We start from the raw sequence: 23,957 nt of genomic DNA, 5'->3' as shown, positions 1-23,957 counted from the left end.
ATGATTGCTCCAACAGTGGAACTTTTTTCACCAAGCTGCTTGGCAATTTCCCCGTAGCCCTTTCCAGCCTTGTGGAGGTGTACAATTTTGTCTCTAGTGTCTTTGGACAGCTCTTTGGTCTTGGCCATGTTAGTAGTTGGATTCTTACTGATTGTATGGGGTGGACAGGTGTCTTTATGCAGCTAACAACCTCAAATAGGTGCATCTAATTTAGGATAATAAATGTAGTGGAGGTGGACATTTTAAAGGCAGACTAACAGGTCTTTGAGGGTCAGAATTCTAGCTGATAGACAGGTGTTCAAATACTTTTTTGCAGCTGTATCATACAAATAAATAGTTTAAAAATCATATATTGTGATTTCTGGATTTTTTTTTTTAGATTATGTCTCTCACAGTAGACATGCACCTACGATGACAATTTCAGACCCCTCCATGATTTCTAAGTGGGAGAACTTGCAAAATAGCAGGGTGTTCAAATACTTATTTTCCTCACTGTATATAAATATATTTTATTGCATCGTATTGCATTCAATTGCATTAAATGTGCATGTAAAATCGGATTGCACTGCATTGTAATAGGGGTGAATCGTATTGCTTAGGTAGCTGCTTTATATGTGTCTTTAATAAATTCGTATTGTTGGCTATGATTCGAGATGGGGTAACAGTTTGGGGAAAAATTATATACTGTATGGCTGGAAAATGACAGATGTCTATATACTCTACTTGTCAATTACTGTTGTTTAGTTAAAAAAAAATTGGTTTTATTGGTTTCAGATTTTAATCATGAGTTTTTTCTTTGTATTTCTCATTGAGTGCAGTGCCTAGCCTCTCTTTAGAGCTGCAGCGTCAGTGTGTGTAAAGGTAGCATTTGATGTTGCTCAGTGTTTAATCCATGAGCTGGTGTAAGTGTTTAAATGCCCTTAGGTAATGAAACCCAGCAGTTGGTAAATACTTCTGGCAGAGTAATCGGATTTTGTTTTTTATTTATTTGTGTGTGTGTGTGTGTGTGTGTGTGTAATAGAATGACTGTATGGGAGAATGAGAGAATGTTGGAATGCTGTATGTAATAATTAAGGGGTACATTCAATGGTGTAGTATTGTGGTAGTGTGTACTTGGGTGGGCTGTATATGCAATCGTGCATATTTATTTAAGTCCTGTGTCAATGTGTCAATAAGTGTGTGAAACTCAAGCATTTGTATGTTTTTAAAGAACAACACATACTTTGAAATTCTTTATTAACTTACACGTTTGCCCTATATTTATGTATGCATTTATGGACAAAGTTGACACTAGAGACAATTCTCAAAAAATGCTAAATAAATGTCATCCCTCAAACATGTCATGCTGCACAGCACGGTCATCATTAAGATGCCACGGCTATAGAACACATTAATATTATAAAAAAACACAGTATAACAGAGCACTGCATCACAGATAGGTTTCTCATACAGCAGGAACTGCGGTTTCACTATAAACACTGTGGGCTCCCTGTAGCTTAAAATCAATGTTGTTCAAAGGCTGTTGCTTTAACCAATCAGATTTTAATTTGGTCACATGAGGCAATCTAACTGGCATAGAAACACATCTGAATTTTCAAGTCCATTGATTGGATGGTCAGAAAGGGCACTAGTCAGAGTTCGCAACAGTTCAAAACAGTTCTTATACATTTTCCACAACCTTTAACTTTTTTATTAAAACACACATTTGCTTCTATTTCAAATCCCCAGAAAAACCACAATGCCCTGAAAATATGCACAAAAAAGCACAGAAAACACAGGGTAATTTTATAAGGTTGATATTAATGCTTCTGCTTGAGATGATGTATGCAGGTGGGGCAGCTGTGGCTGCAGTGAAAAGAGACTTCTTGTTGTTTTAAATTGGTTTCTTGCTTTAGTAATGGCATTCATTCCTTTTAAACCGAAAAACATGTGATGTGACAGCTGAAATCTGATTGAGTAGAAGCTCTAACCTAAAATTACACTTAGTCAAGCTACTACTTGAAGCAGTGCATTTAAAAGAGAAACAATTGAAATTATGATTTGAAATAATAAAATTATAATTTAGTACATTCATGGACATAAATATAGTCAAACATAAGTCAGTGATTCTGATATCCAACATAGAAGGCCTTGCTGGCCTGCCACTGATGTAAACCGGCAGTTTGACTTGTAGAAAAATACTATTCTATGGCAGATCTTCCACATAATCCGAGACTTGTATTAAACTAATTTGGAACATGTATTATGGTTTAACAAAGACACAAGAAAATTAGTTTTTGATATCAAGTTTAATTAATTAAATATTAATGGAAGGAGTTGCAGCTGTGATGTCTAATGTAACTTGTTCAGTAAGAAAACTGTCTACAACTACATTGATTCTTGTTACCTTTGCTGATATTCCTTTATAATAATCGAAATAATCGCAGCTTGCTTTGCTTCTGGTAGTTTTTAAGGATGAATAAGTCAGGGCATATACTTCTCTATCTCTGGCTATAGATTTCCGCTCCTGAGCAGTCACCAAAGTTTTCTAATCCAGCGGTAAAATATAATCCCTGCACTAGTAGTTTACAATGGCTTTAGAACTGGAGATGGTGATTCACATTTTAGTCGCTTCCCATGCAGCAGAGAAACATTCATGTGTGTGTTAGTAGTCTACATCAGATTGTGCCAAGTGAACATCATTTACAAATTACACAGATGTAACCCTTAACTACTATTTTGTTGCAACCTGATAATGTCAGCTATATCACAGCATTGTTGAATTATTGAACAAATATCAAACAGCAGCTCTGACTATAATAAACTTTCTTTCGGCTTCTCTCATTAGGGGTCGTCACAGCAGATCATCCGCATGTTTGATTTGGCACGTTTTTACGCTGGATGCCCTTTCTAACGCAACCCTCCCTATTTATTTAGGCTTGGGGCACTGAGAGTGGCTGGGGTTGGTTCCCTAATTCTAATTGGGCCGCAACCACTAGACCACCAGGGACCCCAGCTCTGACTATAATACTGACTCTAATTACAATTACAGATTGATAATAATAAACAGGTTAATACATGTTATTTATATAACATGTATTTATATTTACAATGATCTTGTCAAGTTTTGCACAATGGGAAAGGACTAAGGATGTTTTTTTCAATTTTTTTTTCCAGAAACATGATTATTATTCAATTTGGAATGTGACGTTTAACAAGTACATATGGGTGTGATGGTCAGGTGACAAATTCAGGCTATAGCTAAGGCTAAGGACAGAGTTTAACTGGGCAGTGGCTTTTTAATTAGAAAATTTGCTAGAGGCCCCTGAGCCTGTTTTGTACTGCTTATGCCTACAAATTTTATATTTAGATGTAGAATTGCCTTTAGTCATTGCTATATACACAATGCACAAAGTTGGCAGTTAAAAGGAGAGCATTAAGCCTGGAAAAATCCTGAATTCTTTACAAAGTCTTCTTTACAAAGGCCATGTTATATGTCACAATTATATGTTTAGCTAAAAAAAATGCATATATCTCTCTCCATTTTAAAATGTTTTTTTTGTATTGCAGTGTGGACTGCTTTAAGAAAACAATGCCGCATTTTAATCTTTGCCACAAAGTTTTAAAAAGCCTGAAAGGAAATGAACGCCAGGCGGAAATGCCATAGGTCAAAGCGTTTTGTTCGTGCGCAGTACAGGGACATAAGCACTTTCAGTCATTTGAGTGTGAATGAGGAACTTTTGGGAAACGATTGACAATTAAAGTGTGGACAAGGAGCATTTTAGACTAAAATGCAGTTTTTAAATGGATTCCTGAAGACATAATTAATTTATGATTGGTATTAACACCAGCCCATTTGCTTTAGATGTGCTGTTATGGGTAAAATAATCAACTTAATTATTGTAAATGTTACACCTTCAATGGGCTATGGACATGGTTGGGTATGGTTTCTGGTCGTGAATTTTTCTCTTTTAGATAGACAGTAATAACCTATTGTGAAATCTACATTACATATAAAAGAATAGTATTAAAAAAAACTTCTTGAGTCTAGACATGTATAGTGCTACATCTAATGCCTTCATATTTATGCTGCATGACAGAGACGTTATTAAGATTTTAATTATGAGCAAATTATTTGTGGTAAGTGGTGGATGCTGCTGTGTGAGAAAGGTAATTAAAAGAGAGCAATAAGTTTTAAACTATTTATTGATTATTTCTGTTTGAGTGCATTTTTGCTACATTAACTAGAGCAGACATTGTTCACACAAACACACCCACACACAAAGTACATTTTGCTGTGCATCTCCAATCTGCAGGTGCTAGCAACCGATAACGGCCAGTGATTAGTGTAGAAGCCAGGAGATAGCCACATGGTTGGATGGATGAGTAATCTGCGTGACCGAGTGTGTGGATTGGTGTATAGGTTTGTATACACAGGAATGGCAGAAAAGTGCGTTTAGGTGTTCTGTCACATGACAAGGTGTTTTCTAGTTAAACCCAATTGTTAAGAAGGAAGGTTTTTTTTTTTTTAATGCTGTTCTAGACACTGTTTTAGACACTGTTCTAGACACTGTGATTAATACAGGGATGAGGAGTGTGGTTTTTCTTGGCCACAAAGATGAAACCAGCACCAAGAGAGAAGAAGATGGTTGGCTTATGCTTACAGCAAAGATTATAGTCATGTTCAAGGAATTACTGTAGGAAAAGTGGGATCTTGAAATGGGTAATACAGGCTAGGAACCTAAAATCCTGAGCATTCAGAATGCTGAAAAACTCCAAACATTCGACAGGAATGCCAGTCAACAAGCTAGTTTGGCATCTTGAAAACTGTTATTGGTATCCAAGACAACCAGAGCATGCAGAGGAAGGGGAGTTCTGCAGTTTTATACAATTTTTTGGATGTCATTTGCATGAAAAGAAAGGAAACTATAGCTTACCGGTAGACCCCCACCTTGTTGGCGTGTGACAAGAAAATGGCCAAGCTGACCACAGAGAATACACTTACCTACTTTCAACCTCAGATAGTGTTTTACTGGGAAACTAGTTGCCTGATCTACGGCAGTATTAGCAGGGGACAGAAAAGGAAGGCCGGAAATGAGAGAGAAGAGTGTGAAATATTTATTGATCCTGGTTCAATATAATGCATAAAATTATGCCCCTTCATAAACAAAAAGTATTCCACTAATGTATATTTGACAGTGTGAGAATTCCAGTGTGTGCTTAGTACAGAGTAAACTATTTACACAAATCCAATTTGTCACCACATTATCTGTGTAAAGCTGCTTTGAGAATGTTCATTGTTAAAAGCACTATACAAATAAAAATTATTTGAATGTAATTTATTTTAAAGCCTAGATAATATTCATATAGGGAAAAGGACCTTGTACCAATGCAAACACACTAAATATGAGACAAGTTATTGATCCCCCTTCAGGAGCCAACACATTTTTTGTCTAAAAATACAGAAGAACATGTTTGGAGTTTGGCAAACAGCTACAGGATGGTTCTGGAAGGGTGTTTGCAAACGTTATTCAGCTTTGTACTTTGTTAATAAAGTCTATCTGGATTCAAAACTGTTAAGACTTCTGAGCAGGTTATTCTGAACTGATCAAGAAAAAATCTACAAGAGCTGGATATTTCCTTGCATTATTCTTGCAGGTGTTTTTTTTTTACTTAATGGAAAGGGAATCTGATTTGACCTTAATTGTCAGTTCCTTTTTTACCTGGTGCATTTCCATAAAAAGCCTTTTCATTCCAGTTGGACTCTGCAGCTAGAACTGGAAACAGATGTAGAAAAAGGAAAAGTTCTTTTTACTCGTCACATGTACCTTACAGCACAGTACAATTCTTTGTTTGCTTATTCCAGCGATGTAAGGAAGCTGAGCACAGAGCGCAGCGTCAGCCATGATACAGTGCCCTTGGAGGACTAAGAGTTAGGGGGCCTTGCATTAGAATCCAAGTCTGGCAACTTGGTGATACTGGAGCTTGAACCTCCAACTGTATGACCAGTAACTCAGAGCCTTGACCATTGAGCAAGTTCTCGGTTATACTGTGGGTACTCTGCCTTGACAAAAGGAAAATAAATGCTTGGCAGCCTACATGCAGCCTGAACAGGTTGATCAAACACCCTTCATAATTCAGGTTGAATATCCCAGATGGCCATGATACATACCAAAACATTACCACTTAAAAGCCCCATCAGGTAAGAGACCTTGCTGTTTCCCTTTTTGGTGAAGTGTTTCTGACCAAAAGCTAGGAACCACTACTAAAAAAATAAATAAATATATATAAAAGTCTTACATTCCAAGTACATCAATGCTGCAGTACTTACAAGTTGAAGTATAATTGTGGCTTGGTGTTGCAGCCAAGGCGAACTTGTTGGGGGAAATATACAGGGAAGTTTGACTTTCTTCATCACCAAAGGGAGAGGATGAGGGCAAATTAGTGCTGGACGTAGCATATATGCAGGAGATAAAGGCATGCACAAAAGGCAAAGCACAGTGGAACCAAAAGAAGCACAAATACACAAGGAGGCCTTTAGTATAAATCGCACACAGGCAAATAATCTGGCACAGAGTGAATGAAGAACCAAGGTTTTTAAGTGCTGCAGGCTGATGAGATGATGAGGAGCAGGTGCATTTACTGATTTAATCAGAATGGGAAGCAAACTGAAGTGCCATGGCCAAGGAATCATAAACACACACACACACACACACACACACACACAAACAGGCAGAGATGGAGATGGGCAAAACACACTAGAAAAAAAATTAAACCACGACACATGAAACTGCGCTGTTATATCTAAATAATACGCTTTGGGGTAGCATGGTGCCACCCTACCATGGCATATATTATTTTTCAAAACGTAAAATAAAAAATAAATAAATAAAAATAAATATTTATATGAAAAAAAATTTGATTGTGCCTTTTTTATTGTGCTAACTCTAAAAGGATTTATTTGTTAATTTGTTGATTGTTTAATGGTAGAACAAATGCTAAAGCAGCAGTGAAATTATGAAAAATTAAAATACATCTGGCTAGACAAATGTACCAATAAGTACACCTTAGGCCCAGATGCTCATCTTGCTGATCATTATTGATTGAGTAATTAGTTTTTTTGTAATTTTGCAGCAGAAAAAAACCAATTGTATGCAGTTTGCAGTATGCAGTATGCAGTATGCAGTTTATTAATGACTGCTTTGAAGGCCAAAATAAAAGTATATTAACATAAAAAGTATTTTTCTTCTGTGAATTCATTAGAGTAAGTCATGTCACCTATTTTAGACATAAAATGGACTTTAAATGAAAATGAGCATAAAGCCTGACCATTTAGTGAGATAAAGCATAATATCCTTTATGATGTAATGTCGATTATTAATAAAGGGTAATTTTTTAAGAGTTTCACAGTCTCCAGTCCATTTTTCTTAAAAGCAAGTGTTGTAAAACACGTTCAAATTTAAATGCATTAATGATTATAATGCTTTGAACGTCTTTTTTGTAGACAGTAGAATGTTCTGAAGTTATCAGATTTAATGCTAGGAACCATAGAAGTAGGCGTTGCATGCCATATTCATACATCTCTAAAATGTTTAAACCTGACACTAACCCTATTATGACAATACAAATATTAGATATCCGTTTTTTTTTTTTTGTACATTATTATTATTGTTTTTATTATTATTATTATTATTATTATTGTTAAGAATTAATTTATTTGTTATAAAGAATCATTCAAAAGTTACTGTAGTAATATCTGAAAACTATGAAACAGCATATACCGTATTTTTCGGACTATAAGCTGCTACTTTTTCCCACGTTTTAAACCCCGCGGCTTTACTGGGTTTTTCCCAGTTTCACAAACTTCAAGCCAAAAAACTAAACCCCATAACATTAGACCAATGAAATTTCCGAACAGAAACAAAAAAAATTATTTTTCTTGGCAACAGCGTTACTGGTTAGTCAAAGAAACTCAGAAATGAGTTTTAGAAAATAATAGGGACATAATCCTCAGTCTTGCACACATGCAGTAATACCGGAAAAAATGAGGCAGCAGGCTATTCCCAAAACACCGCTATGCTCCTAAAGGAAGTGCAACATATTTCACCCGTTACACCGTGTGTAACGTGTCTTTCGTTAAAGCCTGTGTAAAGTTTATTAGTTTCAGTGTAGACACCTGTAGCACCAATAATACAAATAATAATAAAAACAGACACATGACACCACCAAAGTTACATAATCCTTTCGTTAAAAATGTCATCAGTTTGCTCACTTATTTATTTTTATTTTTTTTAAGGTAGATTTTGTCGTGTAATATTCATACTTTTGCAGAGTGCTTTTCAGTAACTATTGCTAGTAATTCTGTCCCTACATCTGATGTAAACAGACAAACTTCTCTCTCTCTCTTTCTCACACACACACACACACACACACACACACACACACACACACACACACACACACATGGAATTTTGATTTTCATGGAATAGTTTAAGCAAAACATTGTAATAAATGGATTTCATCCAAACAGGAGAATGCAAACAAAGAAATATATTCATGCAATGAGAAGAAAAAATGTAAAATTAAAAAATAAATGTGCAAGATTAAAACTGACTTTGTTTTTTGTATCAAATCTCATGTGAACCAAATGATAAGATACCAAAAATTTATTTTTAGTCTGGCTCAGTTGTGAAGATAATTAACCTGTTAAATAGCTGGTTAATTATTCAGATATTCATCTAAAAGCATATTATTCAATGCTTGCTATGAAAAGACTGTATTTACAAGAGAGAGGAATGGAAATTATTATGCAGTCTATTCAGACAACTAACTAGACGTATACACTAGTATTTGTGTGTATACACAATGAACATAGATTACATTACTAAACATAATTAGGTAATGTGTTTTATACAGGTACATATACAAGCTGTAGGTTTAGACTAGTGGTGTTCAATCCTGCAATTATAGAACATATTTAAAAAAGTTGGGTCAGACAAAAGAAAAAGAAAAGTATTTGCTCCATCTTTGATCTCCTGGTAATGCTATAGACATCCATTCCCAATACCCAAGCAAACAATATTTCCTGTGCTCTTGGTGGTGAAAATGGTATACTCTCTCTCTCCCCCTATCTCTCTCTGCCTCTCTCTCTTTATCCTTTTTAATTTTTCTCCCACTCTTGTCAATCAGAGTAAAATTAGCACTTGTATGTTGAATACGTTTATAGCAATTTTCTAATTTTGTGCCTGATAGAGATTGGTCTAACACATTTTTGAAGAAGCCATTGGACATTACACTTTCTGGTTGGTTGCTTTTGTATGATGTATGATTTTGTTTTCTGTATGATGTATGATTTCTGTTTTTTGGCAAGTTTCCAGATTTGGAAGAATGTAGTTGAAATTAAATTGGTGGTGGCAGGTTTGAAATTATGTTGCAAATACAAACATTTATTGACATGGAAGAGATAGACTGCATTCTGTTATTCTTTTTTAGCAACTGCCCAGATAAGGTCAAAAAGCGGTTTAACTAAGGCTATGGGTTTTTTTGTCTAGATATTAGACTGCAAAATATTGCATGAAGGTACAAATATAAACAACAGTCCTGCCCACATCTCTATTGGAGACCAGTTATAAATGATGTTAAATGAAATCAAAAGTCCAGGCCATGGGTGTTTTGGGATTAAATCCAAAATTTAAAAAAAATAATATTTTGAGCACTAAACAGATCTAGAACGTGGGAATGCATTCGACCTATGAAATACAACTAACTATCTAACTATGCTGCTGTGTTAATCGTAATGTAATATAATTATGTTGCTTGTTAAAAGAAAAAAAAATTTGCTTCAATCATATTGAGGTGCTTAAAAGCATTGTTTACTATTATTGGAACTGTGCAATGAATCAATTCCTCTTTGTACAATGTATGTGCAATGAATCATAAACCCTTATGCAATGTGTGTCATTTATCATTCCCTCTTTTACTCTTACCCCTATTTTTTTTCCAGCGTTTGGTAGAAGCCGCAGAAGAGGCCCACCTGCAGCATGAGGAAGACCCCAACCTACAGGTGAGAACCAGTTCTATCTTACTACAGCAAGGTCACAAATGGATAGCAGATAATATCAGTCAGTGTCTGCCACTGAAAATTTAAATGTGGTGTTTAAAATATGTTTTTGTGGTTAAACACTTTTAGCCTCTTAAACTTCTCTTACATTGGTTGGAGTGGATGATCTTGAGTAGACTGCTATAGAGCTCTGACCTTAACTATATTGAACCTCTTCAGGATTAATTGGTACACTTACTCCATCCCAGCCCTCCTCACCCTACATCAGTACCTGTCTTTACTATCACCCTTGTGGCTGAATGAGCAAAATCTAGTAGAACATCTTCCCAGAATAGTGGAGGTTGTTATAACAGCTAGTGTGGAATAAATGTGGAATAAGATCAGGTGTCAACTTATTAAACTTATCAACTTATTTTTGTCTAGTTGTGCACTAGTGATAGAATTTGTGTGTAAAACCTTTACCAAATAGTAAACATACTGTATATAATCAACTATTGTATACAGAATTTATTTTATTAATTTTATAAAAAAAACTCCAGTACCATGGATATTGACATTGTTGTTGCAGAGGATGAACAAGCTTAAATTTATATTGTATTTGTTATTTATTTTGCCTAAAATAATTACATTCTTAATGTGTGGCTTTTGCTGGTGTTAAAGCATATCTGTTTGATAAACCACCATATGCAGTGAATTACCTTCAATGGGATCTCATAGGCCCAAGTTTTACCAAAAATCTGAATAAAACAGAAAAATACCAGGGGATTTTTTTTTATTCTAATGTAAATTCAACATTCATTGCTCTGTTACCACAAGAATAAGTAATGATGAGATAATTGCATGAATGTACAGCTATTATAATAAAGTGAACAATGAGTGAAATTACTCAGCTCAAAAATTTGAACTCATACCTCTGTTAACTTTGCTTATGATATGTTATAACTAAAAACTTATTTCACATTTGTTTGTCTCTGTGTCACTTCAATATAGAATAAATACATTTTTAAACAGAATATCCATAGGCTAATGATCCATCTTAAAAATATATTTAGGACTACTTTCATAATGAGAGCCACTTGCTTTCATCACATCCTGGCTTTTCTGTAGCCCATATCAACAGATTTAGTTACAATGCCTATCTGTTTGCCAGCATTCTAAAGACAAAAACCACACACCACTCTCGCTCACAGCCTATAGTCGCTTAAGTCAGTTAAGCCTCTGCAGCAAATGCACTTGTACGTCTGTCTGTCTGTCTGTCTGTCTGTCTGTCTGTCTGTCTGTCTGTCTGTCTGTCTGTCTGTCTGTCTATAAATAATGTGGTCACAAAACCCACGGAGTCACGGATTGGATAATTTTTCGGATCGGCAAAAAACAGGGAGTAGACAAATATAATTTGCTTTCCATTTATTACAAGAAGGAAATGCTCCCATTCATGCGATTTCAATTTTGGGAGTCTTTTCAAATTCTTCTGCTTTTTGGCTAGCCATTGTTGTTTACTGAATAACATGTCCCATTCACGTCAATTTGCCATTTGAGTAATTTGTGATAGTAATATCAGATTTTTCCATTTATGCCAATGTACTGTAAGTGTGCATATATTTTAAGCATACCAGGGAAACAAGCGCAAAGACATGCACATGCGATGTCACAGTTTTATTTTCTCACTTTTGTTCCAGGTTAACCCACGCAGACACTGGTTTCAGCATCTGACATTTGCATACATGAGGCTAAATGCATTAAAAATACATTAGAAAGGGAGAAAGGGAGAAAGAGAGAAAGAGAGAGAGAGAGAGAGAGAGAGAGAGAGAGAGAGAGAGCGAGAGAGAGAGAGAGAGAGAGAGAGAGGGAGAGAGAGAGAGAATAAAACAAGGATTTACACTCAGAGGTGTCACTTAATTATGGTGACTCACAATATTTTTTTTCCTTTCCTCTTTGGCCTCTTCCCTGGCCTCCGCTAACTAATACATTTGCATCAACTGAAAATATCCTGAATGTAGTCAAATGTTCTAGAAGATCCTAAGAAACCAAAAAAAAAGAAAAAAAATTTTAAGATGAAATGTTCACTGATACTAATCCAAAGATTTTGACTTCCTATTTGGTATCCGTAAATTAATAGATTTAGTTTTTTTTTTTCTTTCTTTCACAATAAAATAAAATACACTTGCAATACTTGTGTGCAGTACTTGCCTTTGTTTTCTTACAGGCTTTAGGGACAGAATAATGAAATGTAAAAATGTCTTAGATTTTGATTCCCTGCAACTGGATACATTTAATACATTGGTAGTACACAATACCTGCTTTGTTGAAAATGTTTTTATCTGTGTCAAGTGTATTGATGCTATTAATGAAGTTTGACAGTGTGAAGGTTATTCATGATATAAATGCTATTATGTAGATAGATAGAGATAGACATTAGTGCCATTTATGAGAAAAGATAAAAAAAAAGAATAAATAGTCATTGACACAGATCTTTATTGCTACTTTAACATTTAACATACCTCTGTGAAATTTGTTAGTGTCATCTGTAGCCCATTAAAAGTTTTGGTTCAACTTCATGTCTTATTAAGGTAACTGATATTACAAGCATATAGTTGTAAGGCTTGGATTGCTGTATTAGCCATTGAGCTCTATTGGGATTATAAATTCTAAATAATATAACTGTTTTTACTATTTATTTTTGTACTACAAAATTTTATGAAGTCATAATTAAAAGAAACATATCTAGGTTACATATGTAATTTTAGTTACCCAAAGGAATGAGATGTTGCCTCAACAATGCTTTGGGAATGCTTCTGCATTTCCACACTTTTAATCATGTGTGTACAACAGCACGACGCCACGGGTGGGGTGAGGTCACGACTAGGAAGCTATCAAAATCACATGCGGTGGAGACGGCGATTACTTTTGCAAGGGAAAGAAGTGCTGCAGGTATCCAGGGAGTATAGCCTGGAGATGCATCGTCTCGTTCCCTCTGGGAACCAGGGTTAAATACGTAACCTACAGACATTTCCCTTCAGGAACTCAAGCTGTGTCACCAACGCTTTTTAAACGAGAGTCTAATACTGCCAGACAGTCCCTGCCTAGGGATGGGCACAGCTAGGTTTCAAAACAGAGGGGCCAGGAGTGGCCCTAAGTTTAAGGCTGTAGAACCTGACAAAGATCAACGGGGTAGAAATTGTTGCAGATATCTTGGCGAGATGCTACAGAGGACAAGAGCTTAGAGACCGCCACACTTCGAGTGGAGTGAGCGCTGACCCCGAAAGGTACGGGGAGACCAGAGTACTCATTAGAGGATAATATAACATCCACAATCCACCTGCTGAGCGTCTGCTTGTTTGCAGGGAGTCCCTTTTTATAGGGACTGTAGCAGACAAAAAGCTGCTCCCACTTTCTCCGTAGTTCTGTTCTGTGGACATACGTGTCTCCTTGTCAGGGGCCTAAAAGGGAGGAGGATATAATGCCTGAAGCATAACGGGTCATGGGTGAACCGAGGGCAATTTGGGAACATACCGTGGTCTGGGGTAAAAAAAAGCACTGGCCATGCCTGGGGTAAATTACAAGAAAGACTGGAGGTGACAGAGAGAGCCTGAAGGTCACTCTTTAGGGAGGAGCTGGCCAGAAAAAATGCTCAAAGGAAGACCTAGACAGGGCCTCCAGAACAACTGCCAGGTCATACACAGGCACTTTAGGTCGCACCCTCAGCCTCAGCCTCTGAGTACTGTGGAGGAAACCTGTTACTAACGGGTCCCTGTCCAGTGACTTCTCAGTAATCGGAGCATGATAAGCTGCAATAGCGGACACGTAACTTTTCAAGGTGAAAGCAGACAATTGTGTTGCGAACTAAACTGACAGGCAGTTAAATGGATCTAATTGGTGGCGCTTGCACCACCTAGTGAACAGGTGCCACCTTACGACATCTGGCCTCCTCGTGGAGGGGGCTCTGGCTTGGAAAATGGTCTCTACTATCTCGGTGGAGAGACCAGAGGCTAAGATAAAGGAAAAACCAGAGGGGACAATGCGATGTCTCTTGAGTCACAAAGTTTGCTTGTTCTCTGTAAAACTACCTCCATATCTGCTCCACCACATCTGGGTGGAGTCTTTATTCCCCCTGGCTTAGGCCTTGCCTCAAAACAGTATATGCTCCAGGTTTAGGCACCCTGAGATATATTTGCTCTCACGGAAAGCAGCTTCCCTTTGGCTCACCGGAGTTTCTGACATGCCAGCCTGTATAGTGGGCAGGTTCGCAGACCCCCCTGAAGGTTGATATAAGAGACCACGGATGTGTTGTTCATACGGATCAGCACATGGTGAATGCTCAGGTTTGGGAGAAAATGCTTCAGAGCCAGAAGAATGGCTATCATCTCTAGGCAGTTGATGTGCCAGAAAAATGGGGCCCACTACAAAGACCTTGGGCGGAGCAGCCACTAATGACCGCCCCCCATCTCGTGCAGGTGGCGTCCGTCAATAGTGTTACACAATGACAAGGAGCTCCCAGCACGGGGCCCTGAGACAGGAACCCGGGTTCTCGCCACACGTCTAAGGCCCGTGACCTTGATTGTGTAGAGTGGGTTGCCCATCCGGGAGAACCCTCTGTCCCTAAGCCACCACTGTGAACCACGTTGGATGCGGCTGCCATAAGACCCAGCAGCCAGAGCGCCCTTCTCATAAAACTCAGCCGGAGCGGTGCATAAGCATAGACATGCGGCTGCAATGACATCATTCAGCTCCATCGAAAGACTGCATGTGCTTCTTTAATTCCTGGTCACCACCCGGTAACGTTGCACCGTTCTGTTGGACAGACACAAAGCGTTATTGACGCAGCTCGAGTTCCTGAAAGGTAACCATGGCAACTTTATTATAATATAATTTGGTATAATATAACATTAGTCATAGGAAGGTCTGGGGTTCAAGCCCCGGTATCGCCAAGCTGCCACTCTTGGGCCCTTGAGCAAGGCCCTTAACCCTCTATGCTCCGGGGGTCCCTTACGAGGGAAATATCAAGGTCCGTGACGTCGGAGTGACGTGGGGCCGCCTTCCCGTGGGCTCACCACCTGCAGGAGGGACCGTAAGGGATGGTGCTGTAAGGATTGCTGTGAGCCTGCTTAGACTGCTGCCCCCGCGACCCGAATTACGGATAAGCGGGAGAAAATGAATGAATGAATGAATAACATTAGTCATGGGCAGAGGTGGGACATGGGGTATATCTGTATAAATAGATGATTTGCTGTGGTGACACCATAACAGGGGCAACCGAAAGAAGGTATTAGGCAACATTAACATTAGGCCTTATGAACACAGGCTTATTAAAAATGGGCATTTGAATGGACTGCTTGGTCATTGCTTAGTCTTTTTGAAACATGAGATAATTTTGACTTTTCAGAGGTACTGGTGTTTGTACTAAAGTATTTCATTCTTGATGTAATCCAACTAGATGTTTTATAAATACAGACTAATACGAAGCAATGATGCTATATTGGTTCAGGTGGATTTGGCTTGAGGTGTAGCTCAACACAATCAGGGAAGAGGGAACTAAACACAGTTTTACATTTGCTGCAGGTTCCCGACATATTACATTTGGTCACATATTGATTTTGCACAAACAACTGCTGTATCTACTGTAAATGAAATATCGTTTGTAGAGGCACGTTTACTTTTACTTCTCCTCATCTCTGTTTAGACACTCAACACACACTTACTGCTAATTAGTGAAACTACCACATCTCTTTATTTGAGGTTGCACAGTACAGCTGGTCTGTACCACTGCCTGATTACAGGCCAAATCACAGAAAATGCACTTGATTCCCAAGAGTAAGGTCTGGTTAAATTGTGGCAGTGGAAGCTTTATCGATTTAATAACCTGACCTGAACTGAGCAAGTAATCAAAATGGCATCTTGTTCGAGAGCACAGCCTGCGCTGTAATGTAGCAGGACTCAAGAGATCTCATTGTAATCAACACTGTTGTTCTTTTAGGCCAGATAAAGGCAAGCTGTGATGGCAGCGATGCTAGAATTCTGATTAAAGCACCGTTAAACTTAGTCTCTTGGTAGTAAATAATAGGTTTAACGGATAAAAAAATACCTGGAATATAAAAAGAAATTGCATATACAATTCTTTGTATTATATAATATGCAAAAAATAACTGGATGAAATTATTTAAAATTTTAGAATTTAAGAATTTTAGAATTTAAAATTACAGTAATTGTTAATAGGTATATACACAATTGTATAATATATTGTGCACTATATAGTATTTTAGGTAAATGCTGATGTTTTTTCAAATTAAAACACTATCTCTAATACTATGAGGAAATGTTATTCTAAATTAAAGAATTAACAGTGTTTATAAATAATAGATCATGAAATTGCATAATTTTAACACTATATGGACAAAACTATTGATGAATTGTGAGCAACACTGCTTTTTTCAATTTATCAGTATCTGACTTTACTAATGCTTGTGTGGCTGAATGAGCACAGATAAAAAAAAAAAAAAAAAAAAACCCCTCCAAAATCTAGTTGAACATCTTCCCAGAGTAATGAAGGTAACAGCAAATGGAAACTAAATGTGAAGTGGGACATCTAAAAAGCACATACTGTATGAATCCTATAGTCAGGTGTCCGCAAACCTTTGTCTATATAGTGTTTTCCTACAGTCCTGTTAAAAGAAGCATCTATATAATAGATTTGTTCAATGTTCAATGATGCATTGAATGAATTTATTACGAAAGTAGTACTATAGATTACTGCACATTTTTTTGTAGTGATTTGGATAAGTTGTTTGTTCTTTTATCACGCAACTGTCACATATGTAATGCAGTGCATTTCACAGGAAACAGAATTGAGTAGTTCATCTCATGAGTATTCTGGTCCGAGTGTTATTTTATTACGTGACTCCTATAACTGCTATGCATTTATATACACACACACACACACATATATGTGTATATATATATATATATATATATATATATATATATATATATATATATATATATATATATATATATATATATATATATATATATATATATATATAATTTTATTTATGATGAAAATAACTAAATAAACTAAATGAAGGGTCATTTTGATGGAGATTCAAGTCAAGTCAAGTCAAGTCAAGTCAAGTTTATTTGTATAGCGCTTTTCACAACAGACATTGTCTCAAAGCAGCTTTACAGAAATCAACAGTCAAGGTGAATGGTGTGCATTTATCCCCGATGAGCAGCCATGGCGACTGTGGCAAGGAAAAACTCCCTTAGATGTAATGAGGAAGAAACCTTGAGAGGAACCAGACTCAAAAGGGGAACCCATCCTCATTTGGGTGACATCAAGAGTTTGATCATAAATCTTTCAACAATACAGAACACTGGAGAGTGAGAACTAACATGAGCACTGGAGTATAAGATTATAAGTGAATGTTCTTTCAACAGTCTTTGGTATAAAAGTAGGAGCTACTGAGCTCAACATTTGTGATCATCACAGATCCAGCATCAGCTTCTTCATGCCAGAGCCTTTAAACACTTCAGGAGGTCCAATGTCAAAACTCCACACATGCAGTGGGATCCAATTGGCACTGGTACGTCTCTAGATGGTTCAGGATGTTTGCGAGTTTGGCATCTACTTCTTTAAAGTCCATAATGTTCATGAGGTGGGACGTGACTGGAGCTGGCCAAACCTCAGGAAGCCTCGGGATGGGGAGAGAAAGTCAAGTCAAGTCAAGTCAAGTTTATTTGTATAGCGCTTTTCACAACAGACATTGTCTCAAAGCAGCTTTACAGAAAACAACAGTGAAGGTGAATGGTGTAAAAACTAGTATACAGAAGCAGTGGAGAGGAATTAGCGTAGCTGCTGTTCATGATATTAACAGCACAAGTTAATAATGTGCATGTTATCAGATGTTCTGGAGCAGAAGGTTATGATGTGAGACGTATGTTATGTGTAGGCTTTGCTAAAAAGATATGTTTTTAATCTACACTTAAACTGGGTGAGTGTGTCTGAGCCCCGAACACTGTCAGGAAGACTATTCCAGAGTTTAGGAGCTAAATGTGAAAATGCTCTACCACCTTTATTGGACTTTGCTATTCTAGGAACTACTAGAAGCCCAGAGTTTTGAGATTTCAGGGAGTGTGACGGATTGTAGCGTGTTAAAAGACTGGAGAGATACATGGGAGCCAATCCATTAAGTGTTTTATAAGTGAGTAGCAGTAGTTTGTAGTCTATTCGAAACTTAACCGGAAGCCAATGTAGGGACGATAAGATTGGGGTTATGTGGTCATATTGTCTTGACCTAGAAAGAACTCTTGCTGCCGCATTCTGAACTAACTGAAGCTTGTTTATTAATGACGCAGGTCATCCACCTAGTAACTCATTACAGTAGTTTATTCTGGAGGTCATAAACGCATGGACGAGCTTCTCTGCATTGGATATAGACAACATATTTCTTAACTTAGAAATATTTCTAAGGTGAAAGAAGGCTGTTTTTGTAACTTGGTTGATTTGATTTTTAAAAGATAATTTGCTGTCAAAAATAACTCCCAGGTCTTTTACCGTTGAACTAGTGGTTACAGAACATCCATCTAAATGCAGGTTGAGATGCTGGTGCTTCTGTATACTAGTTTTTGGGCCGATGAGCAAAATCTCTGTCTTATCAGAATTTGAAAGTAGAAAGTTATGGGTCATCCAATCTCTTATTTCCTTAACACACTCAGTTATCCGGGTTAATTGAGCTATATCGCCTGGTTTAGATGAGATATATAGTTGGGTATCATCAGCATAACAATGGAAGCTAATTCCATGCCTTCTAATAATAAAGGGAAGCATGTATATTGTGAAGAGCAGGGGTCCTAGAACTGAACCTTGTGGCACGCCATAGTTCACTAGCATTAGCCTGGATAGCTCTCTATTTAAATCTATGAAATGGTAACGATCGGACAGGTAGGATTTAAACCAGCTTAAGTTGCTGTCAAAAATAACTCCCAGGTCTTTTACTGTTGAACTAGTGGTTACAGAACATCCATCTAAATGCAGGTTGAGATGCTGGTGCTTCTGTATACTAGTTTTTGGGCAGATGAGCAAAATCTCTGTCTTATCAGAATTTGAAAGTAGAAAGTTATGGGTCATCCAATCTCTTATTTCCTTAACACACTCAGTTATCCGGGTTAATTGAGCTATATCGCCTGGTTTAGATGAGATATATAGTTGGGTATCATCAGCATAACAATGGAAGCTAATTCCATGCCTTCTAATAATAAAGGAAAGCATGTATATTGTGAAGAGCAGGGGTCCTAGAACTGAACCTTGTGGCACGCCATAGTTCACTAGCATTAGCCTGGATAGCTCTCTATTTAAATCTATGAAATGGTAACGATCGGACAGGTAGGATTTAAACCAGCTTAATGCCTGTCCCTGAATGCCAATGTAATTCTGTAAGCGATCCAGGAGAAGATCATGATCTATAGTGTTGAATGCAGCACTAAGATCTAGTAAAACTAACAGCGAGATGAAGGTCTGAAGCTAAAAACAGGTCATTAGTGATTTTAACTAGGGCAGTTTCTGTACTATGATGGGGCCTAAAACCTGACTGAAACTCCTCAAAGATATTGTTCTCTTGCAAGTGGAAACATAACTGGGCAGCGACAATCTTTTCTGAAATCTTAGACATAAATGGCAGATTTGAAATTGGTCTGTAATTCGATAGCGTGTTTGGATCCAGATTAGGTTTTTTAATGAGGGGCTTAATAACTGCTAGCTTGAGGGATTTAGGGACGTGACCTAACGATAGTGAGGAGTTAATAATATTCAGAAGAGACTCACCAGCTGTATGGAACACTTCCTTTAGTAGATTTGTTGGAATTGGATCTAACCGACATGTTGTTGATTTAGCTTTGATAATAACATCATACAGCTCTTCCTGTCCTATACATGTAAAATAGTGGAGTTGTGGAGTTGAAGGTAACATTGTCTCAGGAGATGGTCTCAGGGGTTGAACTGCCACAATTGTTTTTTTAATTTTATCTATTTTTTCAGTGAAGAAATTCATAAAGTCCTCACTACTAAACTGTGATGGAACACAATTTTCAGATCCCTGATTTGTAGTTAGTTTAGCTACTGTAGAAAAAAGGAACCTGGGATTGTTTTTGTTGTTTTCTATGAGTTCGCTCAGATGTTCAGCTCTAGCAGCTTTTAGCGCCTGTCTGTAGCTGAGCATACTGTCTTTATACGCATTTCTAAATACCTCCAATTTAGTTTTCCTCCATTTTTTCAACAGATTACGGGCTGTTCTCTTGAGGGCATGTGTACAACTATTATACCAAGGTGCAGGTGCTTGTTCTCTTAACTTTTTTAACCGGATGGGGGCAACAGTGTCTAATGTGCTAGTGAGGATAAGGTCTATGTTGTTAGCCATTTTATCAAGATCATTAGTAGTTATAGGTTTAGTGTGAAATTGAGATAAATCAGGCAGGTTATTTATGAATCTGTCCTTAGTGGTCAGAACAATAGTCCTACCAGGTCGATAGCGCGGTGCAACACAGCTAATCTGCTCTACCGGTAGTGTGTACAGTATAAGATAATGGTATGTGACGTCATCACTCTGAGGTAAAATATCTATATCAGTGACGTCTGCTCCATGGGATATTATTAAGTCTAGTTTGTGGTTAAAGCGATGAGTTGGTCTGGTGATGTTTTGTTTAACCCCAAAAGAGTTTAATAAATTGACAAATGATAATCCTACAGCATCATTTACATCATCTACATGAATATTAAAATCTCCTACAAGCAGCACTTTATCAAAATCGATCAAGAGGTCTGAAAGAAAACAAGCAAACTCTTAAAGAAAATCAGCGTAGGGCCCTGGGGGTCTGTACACGGTGACCAGAGCGAGTTTTCTATGTATGTCTGAAAGTACAATTTTAAGGACAAATTCAAAGAGCCAAGGGACTAAAATGATCCAATATTCCCATCACTACTCTTAATGCTATGAAGTATACTTATTATTTAATATATTTTTGTCGCCTTTAATCTATTTCATCAATGATCGATTATTAACCAATGACCTGTTGGATGAATATTATTTTATTGGAATATTATTCCATATAGAGGCTCTACTAAACTTGAAAATCTAGTATTTTTGCCTCACACAACCCAGAGATCAGTCATACTATGAATTAAATTTGTTTTTTGTTTTAAGTTTTCCTCTATCATAAAACAGTTGTTGTTGTTTGTTTGTATTTTTTTTTTGCAATTTATGCAAAACTAAAACCTTTAACTAAATGGTTATCTCAGTAGGTTTTGTTTATAGCATTTATAAAGTAAAAAAATAAATAAAAGCACTTCCCTTGTGTCTAATTGGCTGTTTATTCAGAATCATAAATATTATTATGACCTTTACTATGAAAGTATTGGTTACTACACATCTTTTTTGTAGTGATTTTGATGCTATACAGTTTGGTCTCTAACCTTTTCATTCTTTTCACTGTCTGTAAACCTGTTTACTACTTGTACTTTTTAGGCTATTGGCAAGGTGACTATTTGAATCTCATAGATCTTGCTTGGGAATCATTTTTTTATTTTCCCCTTAGAGCAGCCTCTCTTCAGTGACAACATGGATACCACAAAGAATGCCCTGTACTTAATCAGTGTTTAGATGAGTTGAAATAGATTTCTGGTAAAGGTTCATTCAAAAAGATTGCTCAATAGTATCCGGTTATGCTCATGCAATAAGATAAGGTTTAAAGCCAGTTTAAAATAGTCAATCCAGCCACTGTTTTGTTTTTGGGTAGGGGAGAAAACTGGAGAATCCAAAAGAACCCCACACGTAAATCGGTGAAAACGTGAAAGTGCTTACAGACAGTAATACAAGCTCATGAACAAAACATAGTCAACTGATCTGTAAAGTAGCAAGCAGCACAACTTGCTGCACCACCACAGTGTTGCTGAATTGGGAATGTTATAGCATCTCTTACTTAATGTTGGGTCATTCAGGAACGATTTGTTCATTTTGAACGAGTCTTTAATGTGCCTTAACCCGCACTGAAGCTCCGCCATGAACAATGCACATAAACCCCTACTTACCCCTACCCTATGTTACCTCTTGACTCTTCTAGTCCGAGTTGTTTGTTCTTTTATCACGCAACCCCCACAAATGTTATGCAGGGCATTTCACCGGAAACAAAATTGAATAGTTCATCTCATGAGTATTCTGGTCCGAGTGTTCTTTTATCACGTGACTCCCATATGCGCTGTGCACTTATATACATATATATGTATTACTGGAACTGTTGTTAAAGTAGGTGTATGTAGATGTGTTGGGGTATCTGCTTATTAAAAATGTAACATTTCATTTTATTTATGATCAAAAGAACAAAATAAACTAAATAAAGGGTCATTTTGATGGAGATTCAAAGAGCAAAGGGAGTAAAATCTCTATCATCCATCACTATTTTTAATGCTATGAAGTATAGTTATTTCTTAATATCTTTTTGTTGCCTTTAATCTATTTCATCAATGATTGATTATTAACCAATGACCTGTTGAATGAATATTATTGGATTGTAATAGTATTCCATTTAGAGGCTCTACTAAACTTGAAAATCTAGTATTTTTGCCTCAAACAAACCAGAGATCAGTCAAGCTATAAATCAAAAATCTTTTTTTTTTTTTTTTAAGTTTTCTCTATCATAAAACATTTTTTTTTTAATTTATTTTTTTTTTCTATTCTTGCAAAACTAAAACCTTCAACAAAAATTTATCCAAATGAAGATTAGATGTCTGGTTACCTAAGTAGGTTTTGACCATAACATTTATAGAGCTAAAAAAAATAAGCACTTCCCTTGTGTCTAATTGGCTGTTTCATTCAGAATCATGACCCCAAAATTCCTAACTGGTCTTGATCTCTGGTGGCTTTTAATGGCTCTGCATTTGGCATTCTGGTGACAAGCAGGCAATTACTGAGAACACCACTGTGCACCTAAAAATAACATCATGCCTGTCTGTATAGGGTGAAGCCTCTTTAGAAGGAACATATCCTGATCACTGTGTGTGTGTGTGTGTGTGTGTGTGTGTGTGTGTGTGTGTGTGTGTGTGTGTGTGTGTGAGACTTTTGGATACACATTTGGCTGGCAGCAGAGAGAGATAGAGGTTTTGCTTATCTACTCACACCAGAGCTCCTTCTCAACCCAGTGGAATTGGCTTCTTAATCTATTCTGTCCCTCTTTCCTCTTTGCTTTCTTTCTCTATCCCTCTCTTTTTCTCTCTTTTCCTCTCTCTCTCTTCAATCTTCATGCAAATAGGCAGGCATAAAATAATTTGTGCATGCCAACCCACCACCATGGTGTAATGTAGTGGATGTTCTTCTTTTTTACAGTTATAAATGGGGGTTTGGAAATGAACCACATAAGCACACTTCACTCCAAGGTAGTGGTGACCAAGTGGGAACACTTCAGGAGAAAATGCAGTGTTTTTTTTCTTATTGTAATACACAATAATGTCTCCTTAAGGATTTCTCCTATGTTGCTATCCAGTTGTTTATTTGGTGTAACTAAATTGCAGGTTTTTCCAGTGTTTTTGTAGGTGTTTGTCTCTCTCTTTGACACTGGTGGCAAAACCTCCACATAAAATATATACAATCTTCATAAAAAAACTCATTTACTACTCCATGCTGGTAAAAAAAAAGTCTTAAATGCGAATTCATTCTTTTAGTGATTTTGATGAACGAGTTTCAAAGAACCAAGTTCCTAAAATGATCCAATCTTCCAATCACTAGTTAATATTAAATCAATTAAATCATATCAATTAAATAGACTCAAATATATGAAATATATGTGTAAGAGCATACAGAGACTGGGTAAGTCTCCCTTTTTTATTCCCTATTTTTGGGCCACGGTCCTGTGTGTGTCTGCAGTTGGGGTGAAACTGGCT

At 37.0% G+C, this 23,957-nt stretch overlaps 1 protein-coding gene across 3 annotated transcripts in view; it reads left to right on the top strand.

The window, feature by feature from the left end:
• cacna2d3a (calcium channel, voltage-dependent, alpha 2/delta subunit 3a) overlaps positions 1-23,957 on the top strand; it is a 261,628-nt gene that overhangs the window by 50,054 nt on the left and 187,617 nt on the right. For all 3 annotated transcript variants that reach the window (XM_083554430.1, XM_083554429.1, XM_083554428.1), the window contains exon 4: positions 9,983-10,042. In XM_083554430.1, the coding sequence (XP_083410556.1) occupies positions 9,983-10,042 (60 nt within the window). The remainder of the gene's footprint in view (positions 1-9,982; positions 10,043-23,957) is intronic.

Source organism: Silurus aristotelis (genome assembly GCF_946808225.1).
Source record: "Silurus aristotelis genome assembly, chromosome: 11".
NCBI classification, from domain to species: Eukaryota; Metazoa; Chordata; class Actinopteri; order Siluriformes; family Siluridae; genus Silurus; species Silurus aristotelis.
This window is presented reverse-complemented; position numbering and strand designations above follow the sequence as displayed.